At 49.1% G+C, this 24,182-nt stretch overlaps 5 protein-coding genes across 5 annotated transcripts; 3 read left to right on the forward strand and 2 right to left on the reverse strand.

Annotated features, from left to right (window-relative positions):
- Positions 1–2,281: 2,281 nt before the first annotated feature.
- Positions 2,282–3,454, reverse strand: M406DRAFT_71442 (uncharacterized protein; the record flags this gene model as incomplete). The annotated part of the gene is made up of 3 exons (XM_040925445.1): positions 2,282–2,469; positions 2,810–2,934; positions 3,027–3,454. 3 exons carry the CDS (start codon positions 3,452–3,454, stop codon positions 2,282–2,284), a joined length of 741 nt encoding a protein of 246 aa, XP_040779393.1.
- Positions 3,455–4,786: 1,332 nt separating this feature from the next.
- M406DRAFT_286387 (uncharacterized protein) lies at positions 4,787–7,654 on the forward strand (the record flags this gene model as incomplete). Its single annotated transcript, XM_040918674.1, has 4 exons — positions 4,787–4,943; positions 4,982–5,219; positions 5,271–6,596; positions 6,930–7,654. The coding sequence occupies 4 exons, from the start codon at positions 4,787–4,789 to the stop codon at positions 7,612–7,614; spliced, it is 2,406 nt and encodes an 801-aa protein (XP_040779394.1). The 3' UTR covers positions 7,615–7,654.
- An 83-nt stretch (positions 7,655–7,737) lies between these two features.
- Positions 7,738–8,278, reverse strand: M406DRAFT_71444 (uncharacterized protein; the record flags this gene model as incomplete). The annotated part of the gene is made up of 2 exons (XM_040925446.1): positions 7,738–8,142; positions 8,276–8,278. The coding sequence occupies 2 exons, from the start codon at positions 8,276–8,278 to the stop codon at positions 7,738–7,740; spliced, it is 408 nt and encodes a 135-aa protein (XP_040779395.1).
- A 1,010-nt stretch (positions 8,279–9,288) lies between these two features.
- On the forward strand, positions 9,289–12,598 carry M406DRAFT_71445 (uncharacterized protein; the record flags this gene model as incomplete). The annotated part of the gene is made up of 7 exons (XM_040925447.1): positions 9,289–9,982; positions 10,134–10,228; positions 10,286–10,928; positions 11,094–11,268; positions 11,321–11,333; positions 11,493–12,105; positions 12,174–12,598. 7 exons carry the CDS (start codon positions 9,289–9,291, stop codon positions 12,596–12,598), a joined length of 2,658 nt encoding a protein of 885 aa, XP_040779396.1.
- A 9,493-nt stretch (positions 12,599–22,091) lies between these two features.
- M406DRAFT_249642 (uncharacterized protein) lies at positions 22,092–23,125 on the forward strand (the record flags this gene model as incomplete). The annotated part of the gene is made up of 3 exons (XM_040916628.1): positions 22,092–22,305; positions 22,363–22,555; positions 22,861–23,125. The coding sequence occupies 3 exons, from the start codon at positions 22,092–22,094 to the stop codon at positions 23,123–23,125; spliced, it is 672 nt and encodes a 223-aa protein (XP_040779397.1).
- Between the last annotated feature and the right edge of the window lie 1,057 nt (positions 23,126–24,182).

Below are 24,182 nucleotides of genomic sequence, written 5' to 3' on the forward strand. Positions count from 1 at the left end.
ACTGCTCGTCTCTCAGTACGTCGATCACTGCCACGAGTGTGGCGCTCAAAAGAAGCAAAACCAGAAGCCAGCAGGTTTACTTCAGCCAATTCAAGCCCCCTCTGAACCTATGCATACGATCTCCCTCAACTTCATCCTTGGACTGCCATCAGTCGAATCAACAGGCACCCCGTGGCAGGTAAAAGGCTTCAAAGCTTACAACTCGCTGATGCCCGTCACTTGCAAAACCTCCAAGAGGACCCTACTGATTCCAGGCCACTCAACCTACTCAGCCAAGCAATGGGAAGCTGTCCTGGGCAGACAGCTGCTGTTGAGCGACTGGGCATGCCCTCGAGCAATTATCTCTGACCGCGACGCCAAGTTCACCTCAGACTACTGGACTGGCCTGTGGAAGACCTTTGGCACGCGTTTGCAGATGACCACAGCACACCACCCTCAGGCTGATGGGGCAGCCGAACGAAAGAATCAGGATGTCGAGCTGGCTATCAGATACCACGCCGCTGAACACCCTAACGAGGTTTGGATAGACCTAATTCCCTCTTTGCAGTGGAATCTGAACAACTCACACCAACGCTCCATCGACGCGAGCCCCCACGAGTTCCTGTTCGGATTCAAGATCCAGTCACCGTCAGACCGATTGATCAATATCACCAAACAACTATCCGAGATACGCTTTATGCGTGAACACCTGCGAAAAGACGCGCAATTGGCCATGGACATCGTCGCAGCAGACAACAAACGCGCGTACGATGCCAAACACTAACACGAAGAGTACGAGAAGGGCGACAAGGTCTGGCTAAAACTTGGCAAGGCATATAAGCCACTGCTACGCCAGAGCAACAAGACGCAGGCTCTTCGTGAAGGCCCGTTCACAATCATCAGAAAAGTGTCACCTTTGGCTTACGAGCTTGATTTCAAAACTGGCGACCGTGATGCTGACGTTCAAGTACACCCAGTGGTCAGCATTCAGTACCTGAGTCGATACAAACCTACTGACGACCCCTTCAATCGCCAACTACCTGAGCCTGGCCCGATCGAGCACAACGAGGACAGCGACGACTCAATTGGACCTGATGAAAACTACTACGAAGTCGATCGCATCGTGGACAAGAAGATCGAGCGACGAGGTGGCAAGAATACAGTACGATACCTGGTACGATGGAAGGGATGGTCCTCACGGCACGATCGCTGGAAGGATCTGAGGAGTCTCAAGTGCCCTGGCCTCATCGAGGAATACGAACGCGCACACCCCGACAAGGCTACGGAGATCCTCGTGAAGGACGGCCCAGCTGACCCCGTGAAGAGAAAGCGCGGCCGGCCCTCCAAGAAGCCGTTGCCTGATAACAATGAAGATGGAAACGCCGTGCCGGCACGAAGGAAGCAAGGTCGGCCGGCCAAGGTCACAGCCTCCCCGGCTGTCAACATTGACGCGTCTGACAACGCGACTGGAGGCCTCCCTGGGCCTGAAAAGGATGGGAAACAGGGCCCTGGAGCCTCTCCTGGCCTCCGAAGAAGCGCGAGACTGACACGTGGGCACGTGGGCACATGACCCCTAGATAGCTGCTGAGGACAGCAGGAACGTTTTTCCGTGGCCGGCACTTGTGGCAGAGGCCATAGGGGCCTCGAGTGAATGAGGCCTGGCTGGCCACACTGACTCACTAACCTGAGCCATTCACTGGAAAGGGAGTGAGTCGCTGGGTGCGCTAGCCTAGTTGGGACTAGTGCCAGTTGCTGGCTCTACAGAAAAGCAACTGGCAAAGCGTGCCTTGAGATAGATTAATTGAAGAACCATCTTCCCTTCTACCATTTGTACAGCCCCTAGAGTGCCTTCTACAATGCCGATAATTTGTCCTATGACAGAGAAAATGTGTGATTATCTCTAGCACAGTTTGAACTGTTACTGGACATTCAGCACACTGGAAGCGTGTCCGTAATGATGTAATCATGCTACGGGCATGCATAAATCGAGTGGCCGTTGCCTCTGAAGTTGTCATATCTAGAGCTATAGCCATAAAGGTGAGTGACAGGCTGGTTTCGAAGTAATCAAGTATCAATGTGGCTTTATAGGTGATGGCAATACTCACTCAGATGGATAGCAACAGCAGGGAGTTTGCAGGTCTCTCCCGAAAAGACATTCGATATTTTCTGGCCTTCAACATCTCATATCACTACCCTGCTTGAATCTTATCGAATTTGTCAGTAACTCCCATGTTCCTTCTAGTAAACCTGCGGCCTGATCATTCTCATTAGTTTAGAAATAACTGTTCTCGAATGAAAATGATTAGGCCGCAGGTTTCCGCAGCGGCTCATTCTCGTCCTCGAGCACCCCGCGGCAGATCGCCTGCATCTTGGCGTTGCTGAAGCCTTCGATGAGCTCAGTATACTGCTTGAACGCGTCGGCCTGTGTGTGCTCGTGGCCCCAGAACTTCATCACTTTGGCCCTGCAGAGGGGCCCAAAGAACTTGTAAGCTGTAGAGGAAGGCAGGTCAGCCTATAGCGTCCGGAGTCCTGGGGGGACCGGTGATATCAGGTGGAGTTGGCACCGATGGGTGCGGATTTGGGGAGGGAGAATGGTTCTGGCTGGCCCTATCTGGATGCCAGATAGGGGATTTTGGGAGGGGGGGGGGGGGTTGGCATCAATGGGTGCCAACTCGGGAGGGAAGGAGAGGAGGAGAAAGTGTGCACCTGCGCACAGGGGCCGCTAGAGAAGGGGGGGGGGAAGGAGAGAGCGTTGGCACTGATCGGTGCCAACTGCACTTAACCCAGCGTCCGGGATCGGGCCTGTGTTTGGGCCCGGTCTGATACTTACTCACACAAGTCTGGTGCATGTATACATGGCGGACCTCCTGAAGGCTGAGTACCTCGCCGAGCGGCTCATTGGCCAGGCCCGTCGACGTCAGCGGGTAGAAGAGGGTGACGCCAGCATACTTCTTGCTAATAAAATTAGCATTGTTCTTGATCTCGTTCTTGATAGGGCCCGCGCCTCGTGCTGGATCATAGCGAGGGCATCCAGCTTGTCATCCCACCAGGGCAGGCGAAGGGCGGTCCCATCCTTGTCATAAATCTCGTTCATGGGCAGAAAGCCATAGTTCGGCGGCAGGTCGTACTTCCAGCATAGTAACTTGGTGCTGGCCAGCTCTGCCTTCAGCTGCGGGTTTGTCAGTCTCTCCGGGTGTTGGGCCAGGTCCGGCAGGGCTGGTAGTATCTTTGGTGATCCCTCCATGTACCCGGGTGGGAAGGTGACCTCGATGTGCGAGGAAGGCGTGTCCGGTCCCGAGGCGGCGCCGGCGGAAGCAGCAGGGGTCGCGGGACCTGGCTGGCCCTGCTCATCCGCGTCCTCCTCCTCGTGGGCCGCGCCTGTTCCTCCGCCCTTCTTCTTCCTTGCAGGGGGTTGCTTCTTCTTCGGGGCGGCTGGCGCCTTCCCCTTCTCCTTGACCGCCCGCTTGGGTGGCATCTTCCTTGGCGGTCGGGTAGGTTCAGTTCCTTGTGGTATTGGGAATCCAGTTGGCACCAATGGGTGCGAGCAGAGTCAAGATGGGAGAAAAAGGCCGTTCTGGCAGATAGTTATAGGATGAAAGAGAAAGAGAAAGGAGGGAGGTCCAGGAGAATTCTCAGGATCGAATAGATATCTCGAGGGCACGCGCACGGACCACATGGACCATCCGGAGGCCAGTCGGCCCGGCGAACTGGTCACTCTCAGGGATACACGGGACTCAGACCCTAACCCGTCCCCTAACCCTGGCCTTTTCTGCTGTTGAGTCAGCGCCTGCCTGCAGGGAGGGCCTGAAAAAGCAGGGATTAATTGCTACGAAGGCCTGATTTTACAGGGGTTAGCAGGGGTTTTTCGTCGCTAGCGCCTGTCACCCACAGCGTTTTTCGAGGGCGATTTGGGTGCGAGGGGCTGAATTTACAGGGATTAATCCGGCCACTTTTGGCGGGCGGCGGGTGACGCGGGTGACCGTCACCCACGCCGCCAGGGCCCCAGATAAGTGCCATTCTGGCTTCGCCAATGCTGGAGCATAGCAGATACTACAGTCCATAATGGTGCGGAGATCCACGCACTCATAGGCTCCATAGGACTTCGACCTACAGCTATAGCACCTGTACAGGGTTCTATCCTTCTTTAGGATATCATTAATCTCCGCCTGCCATACCTCAGAGTATTGCTCACCCTCGTCCTCCGGACTCACATAAGCAACACCCATCTGTAAGGAATTTGTGCTTCCTTAAGGAGGGTTCCTTGCAGAGATAGCTTGGAGACGTCTGATCAGTTGTGAGATCTCTTGCAGAGCCTTGGTTTGGTCGTATAAGACATCCCGGGTTTGCTTAAGAGCGTCTGACTGCAGCTTCAGGGACTGTACCATTGCAATTTGGTCGATGCGGAGCTGCTCTATTATTGAGGCCAGTTGATCATATTATTGATCATTCTTCTGTGCAGGCTCAGCCTTCAAGATCTGCTTGGTTGGTTCGGGCTGAGTTTGCCAATCACGAGTCGACTGTTGAGGCGGTTGATCTTATTGATTGCCGCGCATACTTACCATGTAGGCTGGGGCACGCCCCAAACAGCAGGTTGTACCGCCCGGCTTGAAAGTGCACAGCGCGAGTGTGCTAGCTGAGTCATACAGGAGAAACTTGTGGCCCGTGCGTTTTCAATTAGATCTCGTGAGTGACTAACAGACTACCGCCCCTGCCGGCCCCCTTGGTAGTCTGCGACGAAATGCAAGCTCAATCTTCATCACCCTCACCACCTCCACAACTACTGATCCCCACCTCTGCTGCTGTCACCATGGCAGACCTACAGCAGCAAAACCTCATCAAAGATCATCCGATCGGAAAGGGTCTCGATGATTTTCACACCACGTTCAACTCGATCTGCGACAAGGCAGGCATCTCCTGTACACTGGACGCGCTGGAGCGGCTGGGACGAGAAGGCAAGCAGACCAGTTCTTGGCTTGAAATGCCTCTTCTAATACACGAACAGATATGCAAGATCTCATATTAACTCTTATTCCCAAACTCCGGCTGCTGCCCGTTGCTCGTCTTCTACCTTCCGGGTCAGGCCATGGCATCCTTCGAACTGATTTGATCCGACTGAACTCAGCAGTCAACTCCGATGCTTTCGATTTCGATAGCATAAAGCCCCTCCTCTGCTCTATCCTCGAACGCGACTCTGATGAGCGCATCTGGGAACACATCTACTGCCTGATAGCCGATATCCCGTCGCTGCAGCAACCCCCCCCCCCCCAGCCGCAGCGCACCCCGCCGCCGAGACAACCGATTGCAACCTTCCTTGAGCAAACCCCGTGGGTCTACACCACGAGCGGCATAATGAACTCGTCCGAGAAGCGCGAAGAGGTGGACAGGATCCTTAAGCTGGAGCTTGGTCCTCTCTATGTCGATATTCCTTCCTTCAGCGAGACATACTTCGGACAGGTAGCTGGCCTAGAGGCAGGGTCCAAGGCTGTCTTCAAGAAGTGCGTGGAGGGCAGCAACCCGCTTTTTGGGCCCGAAGGGTGGCGCGGCTGGCCAGCAATCACATCAGAAAAAAATGTAGTGGCCTGGTTCTACGACCTGTTTCCCCAGCTGGAAGCATTCGCAGAAGCCTGCGGTGCTGCGCCGGCATCTACGCTGGCATCTACGCTGGCATCTACACCGACACCTGCGCCGATACCTCGACGAAAGCTGCTGGTACAACCCAACACGCCGCTCCCAGACTCTGTGGGGAAGCGCAGCATGGACATCGGCTTTGTAAGGGATGACCTCATCACGGCAGCAGAAAGCGGTTCCAGATATCGATGGTCGCACGTTCTCGTGCCAGGCGAGCTGAAGATGGGTCCGTCTGACGATATACCCTCGATCGCGTGGATAAGCATTGCAACATACGCAAGGGAGGTCCTCTCAGCCTGCAGTACTCGCCGCTTCGTTCTAGCCTTTACCCTCTGTGGACCGCTTATGAGGCTGTGGGAGTTTGACCGGCTCGGAGGGATTGCATCCGAACAGTTCGATATCAACAAAGACGGGCTGCAGTTTGTGTTTACAATGCTCGGGTTCCTGTGGATGAGCGAAGAGCAGCTTGGCTTCGACCCAGCATTCAAGAGAACACCCAGCGGCCAGCAATTCATCGAGATCAACCGGAATGGCGTGAACGAGCGTCTCATGATCGATGGAGCAATAATACACCAGCATTGTATAGCTGGCCGAGGGACAACCTGCTGGAAGGCTCATCCTGAAGAGGATCCTCGGACAGTACTTGTCATCAAAGATTCGTGGCAGTTCCCAGAGCGGGACGTAGAAGGCGACCTGCTCCGCAAGGCGACTGAGAAGAAGGTTGTCAATATGGCTCGGTACTATCATCACGAGATTGTTCAGGTAGGCGGTACTAATGATACTATCCGGAGCAATGTGCGCAAGGGGCTGGATATCACCAAAGCTTCCAACTACAAGCCAGACTGGACAGACTTTATGCCGCGCGTAAAAGCGAGAAGTGGCTCGCGGAGAGGCCGCAGCAGCAGCAGCAGCATCGCCGGTATAAAGCGGCTATCTAGCCAGGCTGCCGCCCCTCTACCGAGCAAACAGCCAGCAAGCAGCAGACAGCTGTCCAGCCCAGCTGGCATATTTTTGCCACCATTCAGCCCACCATCCAGCCAGGCCAGCATGCCTCAGCCACCAAGCAGGCAGCCATCCAGCCAAGGCGGCACATCTCTGCCGACCAAACGGCCATCCAGCTATGCCGACGCACTTCCGCCGCCCAACAAACGATCCCGCCTATCGCAATCTCCCAACGAGGCCAGCATGCCTCAGCCACCAAGCAGGCAGCCATCCAGCCAAGGCGGCACATCTCTGCCGACCAAACGGCCATCCAGCTATGCCGACGCACTTCCGCCGCCCAACAAACGATCCCGCCTATCGCAATCTCCCAACGAGGCCAGCATCACCACCCTTCCGGACCGGGAACATAGGCGTACTATTGTTTGTGATTATGGACTGCCTATCTACAGAGCAAGCTCTCGAGCTCGTCTGCTTGCTGCGCTGGAGGGCTGCATCGCGGGACACGAGTCTCTGTACCGAGCAGGATTCCTGCACAGGGATATCTCGATCAACAATCTCATCATCAACGAAGATCCCAGCAACCCGTCCTGGCAGTCGTTCCTGATCGATCTGGACCTTGCTGTTGAGATACAGCGGGATAGTACGTCGGGCGCAAAGAGCATAACCGGAACCAGGGCTTTCATGGCCATAGGAGCACTCATGGGCGAGCTGCATTCTTTCATGCATGACATCGAATCCTTCTTCTGGGTTCTCTTCTGGATCTGTATTCATTACGAGGGGCCGGGCAAGGAGAGAACTGTTCTGAAGTTTGACAAGTGGAACTACATGGATACAGACGCGCTACTCACGATGAAAGCTGGTGTGATTACGAGCGATGTGTTTACGAGGACAGTCGCACAGCACTTCACTGATTATTACCGGCCGCTGATCCCACTTGCAACTAGACTGCGGGAGGTGATCTTTCCTGGGAATGAATGTTGGAAGCAGGAGGATCCGACACTGTATGCCAGGGTACGAAATATCCTTGCAGAAGGCTGTACAGACCCTGATATTACTAATTGCTAAATTTCTTAAATTCTGTCGGAATAAAGGCACTTGTAACCCCGATGCTTGCTTACGTTAAATGTTGAATCCATTGTTCCGCATGACATGTTTCGTAGCTCACAATATGCTGCATGGGCCATAACATCACGGCTTCACCAAATCCGTCAGTCTGACAACCTGGCTGTTGCGGGCGCCATTCCGACGAGCCTTATCACATAGGAAGAAGGCCTGGCGCTGCCGTGCTGGCAGCTTGTTCTCCTCCCAGCGAGAGATATACTCTTGGACTATCTGTTCAATGAAGGTATCAACCTGGGAGGGCTGAAGTTGTGACTTCTTGGCCAGCCCTCGTTCCTGCTCTCGACGGACCTCCTCTTCCTCCTCCTCAATCTCATGATCAATGTCTTCCCATTCAGGATTGTCGTCGTTATCAGATTCTCCGAATACAGGTAGAGCAGACTTATTATCATTCCCGCCGCTTGAAGCTGTTGGGGTTACAAGGGTATCGCTTATCAGCCCATTAACGTATCTCTTTCTAGCTCGGCCGAAAAGCTTTATTAAAATTGATAATATCGACAAAAGAGAACTTTCCATTGTGACCTCTGCATTCAATCATACTCTACTATAGGTGCCCCATAAAGATGACATCTTCTACAGAATGAAGCCCAGGCTACTCGAAACATACCATTGTTTAATGTTCCGCTTCATATTTGATGCAGGCGAACACTTCGGCGGCGAGCAATATGTTCCTTGGGCCAAGATCTGTGTGGATGCGCGTCTCCCAGGTCGCGTACAGCACCTCGTTACCCTTGCATTTGGTCCGGACAACTTCACCTATGAGGTACAACACACCTCTACGCCTGCTCCTATGGATTTCATGTGCTTTGACGACATAGAAGACGAAACGGTAGGAGGAGGAGCGTGAGCGGGTGGAGATGGTTTCTGAGGAAGCTGCTGTTGCTCCGGGGGATTCTTCGCTCGGTGATTTTGACTGGAATTCGGGTGAGTTCTCTCTCACTGCCTTTGGGGCTATTCAAGTGTGTGCCAAATGAATACTTAGATTGACGACTGAAGAGCTATGTACAATGATCTATCTAATGGTAATGAACGTGTAGTTGTCGTGGATCGTTTGGATATGTTGTTGATCCGTCTGATCCTGAAATGTTGGATATGTTGTCGATCCAACATATCCATCCCTCATAACCCTAACCCTGGGTTATGTAATCCATGTTGGTAGTCCGATGTTGGGTCGTGACACCTGGTCCCTTGTTGGCGGGGTCTGTTTCGTTTAGCTCATCCTGCATGTGTCTCGGGTATATAATGCAGCACCAGCCGTGTCCAATGTCTCTTCTAACTCTTGCACCTTTCTTCACAATCTTGTCTGATCATACTCTTGTCTGAGAGCCAGTCTCATACACCATCATGGGCTCTCCAGTACACCCTCGCTATAATGAGATCACAAAGACAGATTGTGGCATATGCTTGGAGCCATACTCGAATGGCATTACGCTTACTGCTGTGTCTTGTGGCAAGTTACAACCTATCCAAACCCTGTTTGCTAATCATTAATTGACCTCATAATCATTCTTAGGACATGTTTATCATGAGAATTGCTGGGAAGGGTGGAAAGACGACTCGAAGAGCACATGCCCTTCATGCCGTGCTGAGCTCATCCCATTGATATCTTGCAAACTTATCATGTCTCCCACAAGAGAGATCACTGAGGCATTGGCGAAGGCTAATGTCTTGGAGCTGAGCAACACAAATCTTGCAGAAAGGATTAAGCAGGTTGAAGCTACCAACAAAGTAGCATCTGAACATACAGTGCAGTGGGCTCTGTCGGAACAAGCACGGGCCGATACTTTGCAACAACAGAATGAGCTGGCCCGGATAGAGGTTCAGAACAAGCTCATAGCGGCAGAATTAGCTACTCAAGAAGCCAGGTCACAATCAGCATGTTGGGAGAACATTGCTAAGACTGCTGGATCAGAGACTATGAAATTGCGATCCGAAGTCATGCAGCTCCAGCATGAGATTGACAGACAGCGAAACCGTTTGGAGATCCTCAATCGCGATAACACAACACTCAATCGCGATAACACAACACTCAAGCGCGACAACACAACACTCAAGCGCGACAACACAACACTCAAGGCTACCTTCTCGGAACAATCTCGGTGTTTCTTGCAAATCCGCACCCTTGTGGACGGTTGCAAGTCACAACCTTCTTTGCCTGCATCTGAAGATTCTGACTTGATCATCGTCGGAGAGCGGTGCATTGATGCATCTTCCGATGATGCATCTTCCGATGATGCATCTTCCGATGATGCGATCGAACCTCATCGAACAGCAGCAACTCCTGGCAAACGAGATCGTACCCGTGGACCGGGAGGTATCAGGAAGAAAACTGCGAGGCGCAATACGACGGGAAGGAAACCTTAAGCTTCAGCTTCGGAAAATACTTTTCTTGTTGAGTGCGATACATGTACAGGGAATGTCGGAAATTGATGACTGAATATTAGCAATGCTGTTTCATTGATAAGAACTTGTTCCTCTGATGCTGCTCCGAAACATTGATTACTCTCTCTTACCAACCCCACCATCACTCTTCTTTCTCTTTCCACACACTACGCTCGCAGTACGTACAAAGCCAACGTCTACACACACGCGAGTTTCTTCTTTGATATCCCATCAGCAATTCTATTGCAACCCCTTTATTCTTCATTATCTGCTTGTCTCTGCATTACACATCATCGCCGTTCATCAGTCGTCGCGTCTGGATCACTACAGCGCAATGGCGACAGGCAACGTCGAGGAGGGCGGCCTAGGCCAGCTCTTCGTTCAGGGTTACACGGCTGAAGCAGCTCCTCGCAACTTCATGCCTGATCTGGACTGCGGCGATGCTTATGATGAGGAGATTATGACCGCTTCAGACGTGTCTGACGACCTCGATCAGAACGACGACGATTCGTCCACCGACAGCCATTCCGACAAAGGAAAGGCGCCCATCACGGAAGTCGACGACAACATGTCCGAGACCCAGACTGCAACTGTGAAGAATCGTCGACAGCGCCGCCTGCAAGAGAAGAAATTCTACAAACAGCAATGCAAGGTGGCCACGAGCCGTGTCGCCGTCGACATTGAGGACGCCGACCTGCACTTTCACAACGACGATGTCAAGTTGCCCGACGGACTGCAGCTTGACATGTTCCGTCTGCGTTCCTCGACGTATCTGCCTGAATACATCACTATCATTCAGTCGGCAGCTGAAGCCTACAGTGAAGACTTTATCCTGGCAGTGACCCGTCTCCCACTCGCTACAGGTGGTCAAGCGTCGGGTACGCGTTGGTGGCGCAGTCTTCCTGGCTTCGAACGCGCCCGTATTGCCGAATCACTCGCATCTTTGCTGGACCACATTCAGGACGCAAGCCTTCGCAACGGATACGCGTTTTACCGCGTCAAGAATGATCAGTAGACAGAGGACGACTACCCCGAGGACATAGTACCTATGCCTGAGACTGCAGCTGATGATCAGAGCGGCGACTGGGCATACACCGAGACAGACCTTACAGAGTGCATGACGCAGCCGCTGGACAAGAACAATACCATCTGGTCTTACATCGGCGTCGACGTCTATGCCGATGAAGAGGGAATGACAGAGGAAGACAAGCAGCGCTGGTACAACGACGACTGCAATAATGAACCCCACCCTCTTACGAACTATGGCAAGTCTGCATATTACGGTAATTACCATCCCCGACTACGTTCCGCGAAAAGTGACAAAGGACAATGCAACTGGCTCATGGGCCATGGCGAAATTGAGCGACCGACCAGCGCAGCGGGAGGACAACCTCAAGCAGGATGACGATTTCCAGGCAAAGGTTCTATAAGATACCATGCAGCGAGCTACGAATGTCCTCGGACGCGAAGTTTTCGCCGGCATCTCCTACCCCTACAGCTGTATCATCCTGCACGACGACAAGCGCGCCACCTTCTACCAGGATAATACGATCGACCGCCTCGCGACAACCCCGGACGCGCCAATCAGCACAGTTTTCCGCATTCACGCGTACCCACACAGCGTGCCTTATATCACGGTGGAATATCTGGTTCGCTTTCGTCAGAGGCAGATTCCCTTCATTTCGTCCATCCCCTTCACGGCAATGAAAGAGTCGCCTCAGGTCCACCGTATCGAGAGCAGTCAGCTTCGCAGTTACATGCAGAGTCGTGGCCTTCCCTGCCGACAGACGCGTTCGGCATCGAGAGTCGCCTTCGTTGCCTGTACCGACGAGATTCATGTTCATCATGATCGCTTCGCCCAGGCTGACCTGTCTAGAGCCGGATTCCCTGATCTCAACGGTATTATCCAGCACATTACCGAACAGTATCGACAGGAAGACTTGTCTTTTGAGGTCTTCATTCCTAGCCAATGGAAGGACTTCGGATTCTGGGCTTATATTATGTCGACGCTGTACACAACCGCTGAGGATGATCCACTCGAGGAAATCCGTGCTGGTCTGACTGGAACGTCGGTGGTCGAACCAAAGAACGTCAACTTGGCACTTACCGAGAATACTGTTCAGCTGGAACCGGTCATGCGCTTCAAATCTATACCGGAAGCGCGACCTTCGAGAAGGGTACCGACGAGGGACGCGACGATGAAGCCCGACCGACAATGGTACCAGAGGACGATCCGTACGGAGACACGGATGAAGAAGACGCTGGGGACCCAAACCTGACGGAACGTGTCCCAGACGGTGTGCCTATCGACTTGCAGGCAGCACTCCGCAATATGCGCGTCGAGGCAGGCGAAGAACTGGACGAGCAACAAGCCGCACCAAGTCGTCAGACGAACTCAAAGGTCCTATTCATCGTACAACGGAACGAGCACGGAGAGCGCATCGCCGAGGCAGCAAATGTCAAGACGAGCAAACCCGTACAGGACACGCACAATTATCAAGGCCAACAATCTCATTCTGGAGCAGAAAGAGCTGGTACGCAGCCTTAGAGGCATATATCCTAGGATTTTTCGATCTTGTTCGGACTGCGAAAGACCATGAAGGTCAAAGACTCCAAGATTCCCGCTCTAGCCAATAATCATGCCACCGTCCTCCATTCTTCAACTACGCTTAGCGGCCAACACAGACCAAATGCCCCATTTTGGTCCCATGGTCAGGCCATCTTGGACGTTGGCCATACTATTTTACCCTTCAGCAATCTCTAGCTAGTTTGAGATTTCGCCACGCTGTGCTCAGCAGGTTCTTGCCCAGGTTCCCACCCAGGTTCCAGAAAGCCCCAGTTTCGACCGGCGCATTTTATGCAGAAGCTGTCCCATGTGTTATGACCCATCCAATATGCAGGTCACGGAACAGGCCCCGCCAACAAGGAACCAGGTTGTCACGACCCAACGTCAGATTGGTGAGTAGGAGGCTGCTGCGATGAAACAGCCCATCTTTTCTCGGGGAAACTATTCCTTTTGGAAAACATATTCCCAAAACCGGGTAGTAGCCCATTCGGGATGATCGGTTGACCTAATGTCATTGTAGAGTCTGCGGACGTGTGTGGACTGGAGGAATCCCATCGGGGCAATGTAAAACAATGTTCTCTTTGTGTCTTCTCAATGTTCTCTCTGCATTGTAGATCCGGGCATATCTTAGGAAGATGATGTATAAATATCCTGATTTATGTAGTCAATAAGCTAGGGTTTACTATACGAGGGTGGCTACGATGCTGCTAGATCATGAAAGCTATCACAACCTCATCGCAACTCATCACTGCTTCCTCGCAGCTTGATCCCCCCTTACAAGATGAGCTAACCGTTCTGTCCATGCCATCCCACCAAGAAAGTCTTCTCACACCAATGCAACCTCCGCACACCAATCACACCCATTACACATATCGCATCAAGATTAAGCGCTATGATTCCATTCTACCTGCCCACCAGGGAAGCCCTCCTCACACCAATCAAATCTATTGTACCTACAGCCACAAAATTAAGCGCTAAGCTGGCGCTGACTCTGCGGCTTGATTTTGTAAGACTCATGCAATTACTGCATATCATTTCCGACTTCAGAGGAGCAGGCCTTCTATTATGTGAGATGATGTTTTCTTGGGGTCAGAGGGCTTTGAAGAGAGTAATAGACTTGAATCAGAAAGATTAGAAGACTTGTTAGGAAGCAGAACACGCTCTGTGTACATGGGAAGAGAAGTCAACTCAAGCCTCCTCATGGCAGCGAGTCTCCCGGCAGCCCTAGCTCGTCTCCAATATCAATCAAATAGCCCTATCCAGATTTGTTATGTTGAAGTATTCTAGCAATTCCGAAGCTATAACCAACATGCCCTCTATCATTGCTCGGATTTCTGCTAGCAGCACATCGCCACTTGGGCTTGCTACGATTCGATGGAATTGCATAGCACAACATCTGATGTTAGCAGACTCTCTGCCCATTTTCGCGGACACCGGTTTCTCTGGTCATCAGCAGGTCGACTTCGGCATAGAGAGCGGCTGCCAATTTCAGTTGCCTGCTCTGAACGGTATCAGACGACGGCATTGTTCTCTTCGCTTCGAAAATCGAACCTTGAAAGTCCACAGCTTCGGTGCATTCTCCGATAGCGCAGGCACTGCAGTTATGATAGATGGTTAGCAATGGAAACTATGCGTGGTTTTTCCTTGCATTTGTTGACCGGTGTCTCGGAGATTGGTCTCGGATTCCACCCTCAACTTTCCTTCATTGTATCTCTTATACAAGAGAGCCTTAATAACAGTCTTTCAATTATTGAAGCTCAGCAGGCCAGATATACAATTCCTATGCGAGGGCCAGTGAGTCACTGGCCCTAGGCCGTGCACGGCCCAGCCAGCCAGCCAACAGCCAGACCTGTTGATAGCTTCAGTTAGTTGCCCTCGTGGTTTTTCTCTTCTTTTCTCTTCTCTTTAGCGCACTGCAATACGAGCTTTTTTGCCCTCGCATAATTCCTATAACAAAAATTTAGCGCAAACCTCAGCAGCATCATTACTAACTTGAGCTTGAGATAATGAAAAACTTTTAATATATACATCATTGCCGAATACTATTACTGTTGAATTGATTCTAATATCAATTTCCAGAAGAATCTGACTCGTTTATCAAGCTATAATCTCGAAACATTACCTCCTTTCGTTATCCTAAGCTCTTGCATTCTAAGCAATCTGGAAAATTACTACAGCAGCTAGCTATTTACAAGCATCGAATGCAGTATCATTGCACAGCAGAGCCTTTCCGGCCTCTCTTATCTCCATAACTATAGCTTAACCCACCGAAATATTGAGCCTAGCATAATTCTTGTTTCATATCGAAATAGAGCTAATATCCAGATCAAACTTCATGATTTCGCTGGCCTTACAGATGATCCTTCACCGAGATCAACTTTCATCCTACCAGAATTACAGCAATGTACCAGCAGCATACTTACATAGCGTAGCGATATATGGTCTTTTGGCGTTGTAGTCTAGTATTTCAAAGCCGGCCTGCCAACCTGATGGGACGGCTACTTCTGCCAGGATTTGTGTTATATCGTGAACGCTGTAAAGCATCCTGACTAAGTCAAAGGGGGGGGTTTTGGGCCGGGGTAGTTTTGGGCCACCCTGGCCACCCTCACCGCCTCTTCAACCCCCTTTAGTTTGATAGCTATTACTCAACCAATTTTGATCCAAACAACTTCATCTTTCCAGCAAACCTTTATCTGACTGTTATGAAGCCCTATTCCGAGTTTGAGCTAGCCCAGGCCGTTGAGGCTGTCAGAAAAGGCAAGTCTCAGCGGCAAGCCTCGAGGGAATGGGGTATTCCAAGGAGTACTCTTCAGGCTCGCCTAGAAGGAGGGGAATCGCATAAAACAGCCCACGAAAACCAGCAAAGGCTCTCTATTGATCAGGAAAGAAGACTAGCCGAATGGATCCTGATTCAAGAAAGCCTAGGCGTTCCACCAAGCCATTCAGAACTCAAATACTTTGCTCAGCAGATCCTCGAGGTCCAGGGAGACTCTCAGGCCCTCGGGGTGCAATGAACTCAGGCTTTTTTGAAGAGAAATCCAGAGATAAAGGTCAGGAAGACTCGCCGCATTGCCTCTGAACGAACGAATGGGGCTACAACAGAGGTAATACGGCTTTGGTTTCGTCTTTTCAATCTTCCTCATATCCAAGCTATTAAGCCAGCTAATAGATGGAATATGGATGAAGCTGGCCTGATGGAGGGCCAAGGAACAAATGGATTAGTCCTCGGAGGCTCCTCTTCGCGTTCAATTCAAAGGAAAGACCCTGGATCAAAAGCCTGGACTTCTTTCCTCGAGTGTATCTCAGCTACAGGTGCCTACCTCTTCCCTCTGGTGATTTTCAAGGGCCAAACGGTACAACAACAGTGGTTTCCTCTTGATTTGGAGCCTTTTGATGGTTGGAAGTTTACAGCTACGCAAAACGGATGGACAAACGATAAAATGGCAGTTGAATGGCTGAAAGAGATCTTCATTCCTCATAGCCAGCCAGCAGACCCCTCAGAAGCCAGGCTGTTAGTCCTGGATGGCCATGGCAGCTATAAAACGGACGAGTTTATGTGGCTTTGCTTCCAAAACAATATCCTGCTTATTTACTTGCCTCCTCATACCTCTCACGTTCTTCAACCCCTCGATCTAGGGGTCTTTTCATCTCTCAAACGGGCATACAGAAAGAAAGTCAGCAATATGGGCCAATGGGGCGATTCAACTATCGCAGGCAAGCGTTTATTCCTCAGCAACTATCGTCTGGCTCGACTGGAAGGCCTTTCAAGCCAGAATATTAGATCTGGATGGAAAGTAACTGGTCTGTGGCCTCTCAGACCCTCAAAAGCCCTCTTGAGCCCTCTTCTCCTCGAGAACAGTCAACCAAGCCGTCAGACCCAGTCCAATTCAGGCTCAGCACAATCAACAGCACCTCGTCTTTCCCCAAAAGCCTCCTCAAGCCAGCCAGTCCTCTTTTCAACTCCTCGAAAGGCTAAACAGCTATACTATCAGCTGCTAGAGAATCGGCAACAACTTCGAACGGAACCAGGCCGCCGTATGCTATTCAAGAAGATAAAAAAGGCTTATGGGGAGAGGGATCTCGAGTTTGCCAAGGCATTGGAGGAAAATAAAGCGTTGAAAAGGCAGATTGAGGCTCTGAGGCCTAGTAAAAGAAGAAAGGTTGATATGGATCCGAATTCGAAGTTTGCAGGGATTGAGGATATACAGAGAGCTCAAAACGCGGCTAATCGCCACGAGGATAGTCTGAATGAAGAGAGCGATGTCGAATTACCTACTGATGAGGAGGATTGCATCGTGGTGGGTGAATAGAATAGATAAACAGTATATATATATATGGGTGTGTGTATTTGACGAGGGTGGCCAGGGTGGCCCAAAACTACCCCGGCCCAAAACCCCCCCCTTTGACTTACTTGATCAGACTTTTGAAATCAAGCATACTGCGATCGAAACCTCTGCAACAACGCTCTGCATCATATTGTCTCGAGAGGCTTAAAGATGAGCCTGTTATCTATAAGAGCAGCGATAATACCTACGTACTGCACAACAAGAGTAGCAACATTGCATTCAATAAACAACTCAGATCATTTCGAGCGGAGAACATTATAGATCAGCCGGGTTCATATGCTGCTTGGCGCTATGATTCATACGATCTTATTGAGGGATCAGAGGCGTGGCGAAATATTGACAATGTTCTGGATCTCACCTCATACGCTTCAGCCTTCCCCCCTGATCTCATGCAGGATTTTGAGGAGTATATTGAGATTCTGCGCGACTTTTGCGATAATGAGCTGAATGTTCCTACTAGGGTTGGAGAACCGCCTGTTTCCAAGCAGGAACTTTGTTATCAGGTTAAGATTAATGAGACAACCGTTTCTTATATACCTTCCAGAGGATTCTTGAATCTCGAGCAGGTTAGCCGGAGTTCGAGACTCGGATATGGCGAAGGCCTCCCTTATATCCATCTATCAGGACGAGATCAGCCCAAAGGCGTATACATTAGCGTCGATATTGCTATAGGCTTCTTTCAACGTTGTCAAGATAAAGGAGAGAACCACCAAAGACATCTTCACGGTCTCTACATTATCAGCAGCCAAACAATCAAGCAATGCCGCAGCTGCCACAAGAATCACTCCCCCAACCACTTCGAACGCTTGCACCAGAATAGAAGCTATACAAAGACTTTTGACAGTCAGGAATGTCGAATCAAATATGAATCCCAGGTTTGACTCTCTTTGTATAATATCCCAGAATTAGAAGATCTAATATCTTGATAGAAAGAATTTGTTCATAGCGTCGGAGGAAGCACTGCAATAGCACAGCTGTCCTCCCTAGATGGCGCCAATTCAATACCGGAAGAGCTCACTTGGCTTCCGTCTATTCCTCCCTTTTCTCTTCAAGATCTATGGTATGAGTGCACTGACTGCAGCCTTCGCCGTAACCCTCGACACCGCAGCTCTGGTAAGCCTGAGATTTGCTATAGCTGTCGCGACCAGGGTCTGAACACATGGAGCGATAATACGCTTGTAGTTTGCACTCGCTGCATTATGGAGCTTCCGTTGATTCACTTTCTACGCTACGATCAGTACGCGCGTATCTGTGTAGGGTGTTCGGCACGATCTGTGGAAGCTGGAATTACGCCATTCGCAAGTACAGCAGATCAAACCTTTGGATAGTTATAACCTTGCTTTCGCTCTAATACATCTCATCCGGATAGCTCATTAAGTGTTTAAATCATAGAAACTATTCAAGTACATGTGAAAACTGCCACAAATCGAGTACCAAAAGGCATCGCTGCCCCTACATGTATCAAGTATCAAAGGAGCGCGAGCGTATTCGAGACGAAATGACGCATAAGGAAAATATCCCCTTAGATCCCCCAGATATCCCTGGGACGTCGTGGAAACACGAACATCCCTATTAAGCTATTGCTCGATCTACTCATCTGCAAGCGAATGCACTAGAGGACTGCCAACCCGCTGTTGAGATGCACCACAGCGTATTCATAAGTCTAGACAGGCAAAGAAGTAACATAGAGATTGACCTGCCCGAATCAGCAAGCAATAATCATCACCCAAAACAAAGACTATACCATCAAAAGAACTGTCATACGAAATTTGTACAGCAGCGGCACTTGGGTAGGGGGGAGCCTGCAGGAGGAGCATATAGCATTGACTATAGTTACAGGCAGCTTATACCTAGGAGGGGCCGTCCTCCAGCATACATAAGGCTATCCTGCTCTCACATTTGATTAATGCTGCATCTTGGGTGAAGTACCTTGTAGTATCCTTGACAGAAACATCCTATTGAAAGCTTTGCTAAATGGTGTCCGCAGACTGCTCACGCTATAATGACTTTTGTTGATGGAAGCGAACCACCGTCGTAATCACTGGGATGGACACCACAAGTTCCAGCATCACAGGGACCAGAAAAATGATATGAATCATTCGAATTCAATGCTAACATGAGCTCGGGTGATCTGTTCCTTAATAGTATCAATTGCTTCTCCAAATTCTTCTTTAACCCAATCCTCGAGCTCAATTTTTACATCTATTATCTTCTCATCTAACTGGTAGTCAAGCTCCTCTGACCCTCGCTCGATCTGTTTATCCAACCTAGCTACCTTAGCTATTACTTTGATTTTTTCAGATTGATCTGTCAGTAGTGTATAGACTTATTCCAATATCCGAGCTTCTGCTTTTGCAAATGCTTGATACAGAGAATCTGTTATCTGCTCTTGCTGTTCAAATATGATATGTATCTTCTTGTAAATAGTCTCGAGGCTGATTCTATCAGTGCTTTCGGGAGAGCTCTTGCATTGCCGTTTATTAGAGCTTGATATGCTGGATGCTGTAACCTGCATTAGCAAAATTATAAATAATTATTTGTATATATACTTATATAAAGGTTGATTCAGTACAGGTAGAAGCAGATCTTTCAGTTCCTTGTAAGATAGAAGGCTTGGAAGAATAAATAGCAAGCTAGTGAAAATCCGGCTATTTTGCCTACTATATAGTCTGCCGAGTCGTACTGTTGTATTCTATACTTGAACTTTCTAACTGGATATAGTTTGATAGAGTTGTACTAACAAATTGCCAGACTGCAAGTATAGAGTCAAGTAGAGATTATTTAGAAGCGATTGGATAGAATCAAGAATCAAACCTTTAGCTCTCTTGGAAGTACGAGGAACGAATAGCAGCCCGATCAAATCAGCAGGCCTGGCTAGTACAAGGTATAAGCACCTCGTAACTTTATCTGGTATGTTGTCCGAAGCAAGTGTACCAGAACGGATCCGGTCCAAATGTAACTAATGATAAAAGGGCGTCCTGGCTCGGGAACCTTTGCTGTGTCGCAGCCCGAGAGCTCGTTTCCCCCCTGGACATTCCAGAGGGGAAAGTCGTTCTACCAGAAGGGGAAGACATTCTCGCCCGGGCGATCGACCCTAGCAGTTCTGCCTGAGTTGGTAGATATGTTCATGTCATGTATACCACTGTTACATTTCTCTGGGTAACGTATCAGCTACTACCTGTATAGTATATAACTATAGACAATTTCTTAAAGCCCTGTATAGCCCTGTTCGAGGCAATAACGGAGGATATAGTCATGTACAGTGACAGATATATACCTTCCCGTACACTATACTATTGAATGTTAACTTACATGACTCTGGCAGTGTAACCAACCTCATGCCCTCGACTAGCAAGTAAAAGCTTTGGTTAGTATCGATAGTAGGCTACCATGCTTCTTCCTCCAAATAGCATCTACATATAAGTTCTCTATATAACAATAATTGATACTTTATCAGCCTGGACTATAAAGTTCCGGATTTGTAAACAGATAACTATAGCACATATTTTCCCCTCAAAATATGCTTTTCGCTAATCCTTCCCAGAGTAGCAATATCAGTAAAGTACAGAGATATGCTTTTCGCTAATCCTTTCCAGAGTAGCAATATCAGTAAAGCACAGACATATACTTTTTACTGATACTTTCCAGAATCCTTGCATACATTAGTACCTAGGTAGGAAGTATACTTTTTATATCAGACAGTACTTAAATAGTCTTGCAGAATAAGTACTTGAGATGTACAAAACTCTGTAATTATCACTCGATTTTCTTACTCTTAATACACTTCTATCAGCACTACTGAAATACCTGCTAAGAGTTATCCCAGATAGATCCTTCTTAGCATAATAAAATCGTATTTGTTAAGAATATACAGATACTTGTCGAAGCTTATTTTTCCAGCATTCTTGATTTCACTTCTATTGCCCTACAGAATTTTTTCATCTGCAGTAATAATATATTTGTTTATAATACTGCTTCAACAAAATTGAGTTAGGCTGATAGTCTGTATTAGTTCTCTGCTTGCAGAAGCAGCAGTTTCAGAGCTTATCGAAAGGTTAGATGGAATTCTAAGAAGTGCAGCAGGTCTGATGTAAAGACAGGCAGGCTATAGAAGCGGGTTTTCATTGTTGTATTGTCTGATCAATATTATCATATTATCAGCTATAATTCTTCCGATCCTGCAGAGACTTATCTGCTTCTTTCCCCTTTTGAGGACTAAATGCTCGAGGATATTACCTGTCTGCAGAAACGCCGGTCTGCTTTCGGAGAGCAAGACAGTCAATTCAGTCCTGGCCAGTTTCTAACCAGGCTACTCAGACTACCCAGTCCCAGTCCTCATCCGATAAGACAAACCCGACAACTCAGGGTAAAGGGCAATGCGGACAGACTATCTGATATAACTTTTGCTTTTATGCAATGGCTGCTTTTTTTTTTTTTTTTTTTTTGTAGATATGTGTCCCTTGCTCGGTGTTGATTGCATATATATATGGACTCGTCTTTGTTCCTTACTCTGTCTAGGAACAGAGTTCCGAAAAGCCTCGAAGCCAACACTACAAGAGAAGAGCTTACCCTTATGTAATGAATGCACTGCAATATCCGAAGATCTGAAGTACACAAAGGGTTTATGCTAACAAGAGCGGTGTCAAAGTAGTAACCACTGAATACGGAAATATAACTGAGTAATCCGTGCAAGTGCTGTTCATTCGCCTTTGGGGCTATTCAAGTGTGTAACAAATGAATACTTAGATTGACAACTGAAGAGCTATGTTCTGGTGATCTATCTAATGGTAATGAATGTGTTCTTATATATTCAGCTCTTCAGTGTGGCTCACCGTCTTTGTTGTACCTCATGGATTACCGTGGTGATCCAAGTGAGCCTGGTGAGCTGTGCTCCTGGTGATCCTGGTAATCCAACCTGTAACCCTAACCCTTGATTACCTAATCTCCTTTAGGCGTATTCGTGCTTTGGGTCGTAATCCCTGGCTTTTCTGTTAGCGGGGCCTGTTCTGTGACCTGCATGCTGGATGGATCATAACATCATCTCCCTCCTATCAGTCGTTGTTCTCAACGATCTTTCGTAAGTTTCCTGGCCAGTTCTTTGTACGCTGGATCATGCCTTCCTAATCGAGATGTCGAACAGAGTCGACAAACCTTTTTCCAAGAAGACCGAGCAGCGTAACCGTCTTTTCTTGGCTGTTGATCAGTTTGGTTTCGAGATTATGCTTTGTACTGCGTGTGCTTCTCGGAGTCTGGTGTGCAAGATGATGGATGACACGAAGCGTTGTTCTCAGTGTATTCGTCGTGCCCGTTCTTGCGATGGTTGTGAGGTTCCCGTTTCTGCTCGTGAGTGTCCTTCCTTTCCTTTTCCACGTCCGCTCTGACGGCCCTCCCCTTTTCTAGTTTCGCGCATTATGGCGGAGGACAAGAAGCTAGAGTCGAAGGAGCGGGAAGCAGAGGCGAAGTTCGAGGAGGCCCATCGTCGGGCGTTGGAGGTCCTGGATGAGGCTCGTATGAAGATTTCGGAGTCCGCTGCCCATCTTGCCCGTTTACGCACCCAACGCAAGTCCCTTGCTTCGCGTGGTGCTCAGATGGTGTTGTGGTGGCCAGGGTGGTAGTCCGTGGGACATGGAGTACAGTGGGTCAAGGGTCCTCATACATATAAAGGATACCACCCACTTTTCAAATTCTTTAGCTATAGGCAACAATCAAGCATCCTTTCTCTTCTTTTCAATTTTGAACCCTTTGGACAGGTCTAAGACAGGTTTTTCACCCTGTTCTTGTGCCCGTGTGGCCTTAGTTTGCTGTCCTCATCTGTACAGGCACGCTTGGGTTGCACGAGCCCTTGCCCATTGCTTCGGCAGCTGTTCGTTCCTTCTTTCGAGGGCGACGGCGCCCTAGTTCTGGTTCAATGGTGAACGCGGGCCTTGAGTCTCTCGACGAGTTGGATGAGCAGGAACGCCGCGAGGAGGAGGAGCGTAATCTTGCCGCGTCAGTTCGCGAAGTGGTATCGGCTGAGGATATTTTGGCTAATGATCCTTTGTTTGGTGGTTTTGATTGGAATTCCGTCAATCCCAATGGGGCTGTGGTGGATTATTCTGGCTTTCTGCAGAGTAGGGTTTCTGAAGCTTCTGGATCTCGGTCCGGGGCGGAGCGATCTTCCTAGGTGCTGGTTTCTGGTTTCTGTCTTGATTCGTGGTGTGTTGCCCTGGTGCAGACCAAATGTCTCGTATTGGTGCCTGCATCCTTATTTCTGTAACCTGCGAGGACCCTGGTACGATGGTGGCGTTCTTTCCGCTAGATTCTTCTTCTTGAGCTATCAGCCTTGCTGATCTGGAGGTATGTGTGAATCCGTGTGAAGCCTCTTTTCTTGAGTATCCTTCAGTAACTGAATTCGATCCTGCGTCGTTGATTGCAACCATCCTGTTGGATACAGCTTGTTCCCAAGAGATCTGGCCAGTAGTCTAATCGATTCGAGAATTATGCTTTCTGAGCCAAGAAATGCTTAGAATCAACTTGTATCCTGCTGTATCTGTGATATCAAAGGCGATAGACATCATATAATCTTGGATTAAGACTAGTAGATGATCAGTTTCCATATCGATTATACCTTGATTATATGCAACGATCTGTTCTTTTACAGTGAGGAGATCATAGGTTTCCTTCTTCTGATGCTAATCAATATATGCCTTGTTGATAATTCTGAGGAATATGAAGTTTCCTTAAGCGCTACTATTTAATAGAGCTCTGTACTTGTTTCCATAAATGTAAGCATCGAGTTTTATGTGCGCTTCGTTTCTGCTGTATGCAGCATATATGTAAAGAACTGCACTGCAATATCCGAAGATCTGTAGTATACAAAGGGTTTATGCTAACAAGAGCAGTATCAAAGTAGAATCCACTGAATACGGAAATATAACTGAGTAATCCGTACAAGTGCTGTTCATTCGCCTTTGGGGCTATTCAAGTGTGTAACAAATGAATATTTAGATTGACGACTGAAGAGCTATATCCTGGTGGTCTATCTAATGGTAATGAACGTGTCCTTATATATCCAGCTCTTCAGTGTGGCTCACCGTCTTTGTCGTACCTCATGGATCACCGTGGTGATCCAAGTGAGCCTGGTGAGCTGTGCTCCTGGTGATCCTGGTAATCCAACCCTGTAACCCTAACCCTTGATTACCTAATCTCCTTTAGGCGTATTCGTGCTTTGGGTCGTAATC

The sequence above is a fragment of the Cryphonectria parasitica genome (assembly GCF_011745365.1).
Source record: "Cryphonectria parasitica EP155 unplaced genomic scaffold M406scaffold_2, whole genome shotgun sequence".
Lineage (NCBI taxonomy): Eukaryota > Fungi > Ascomycota > Sordariomycetes > Diaporthales > Cryphonectriaceae > Cryphonectria > Cryphonectria parasitica.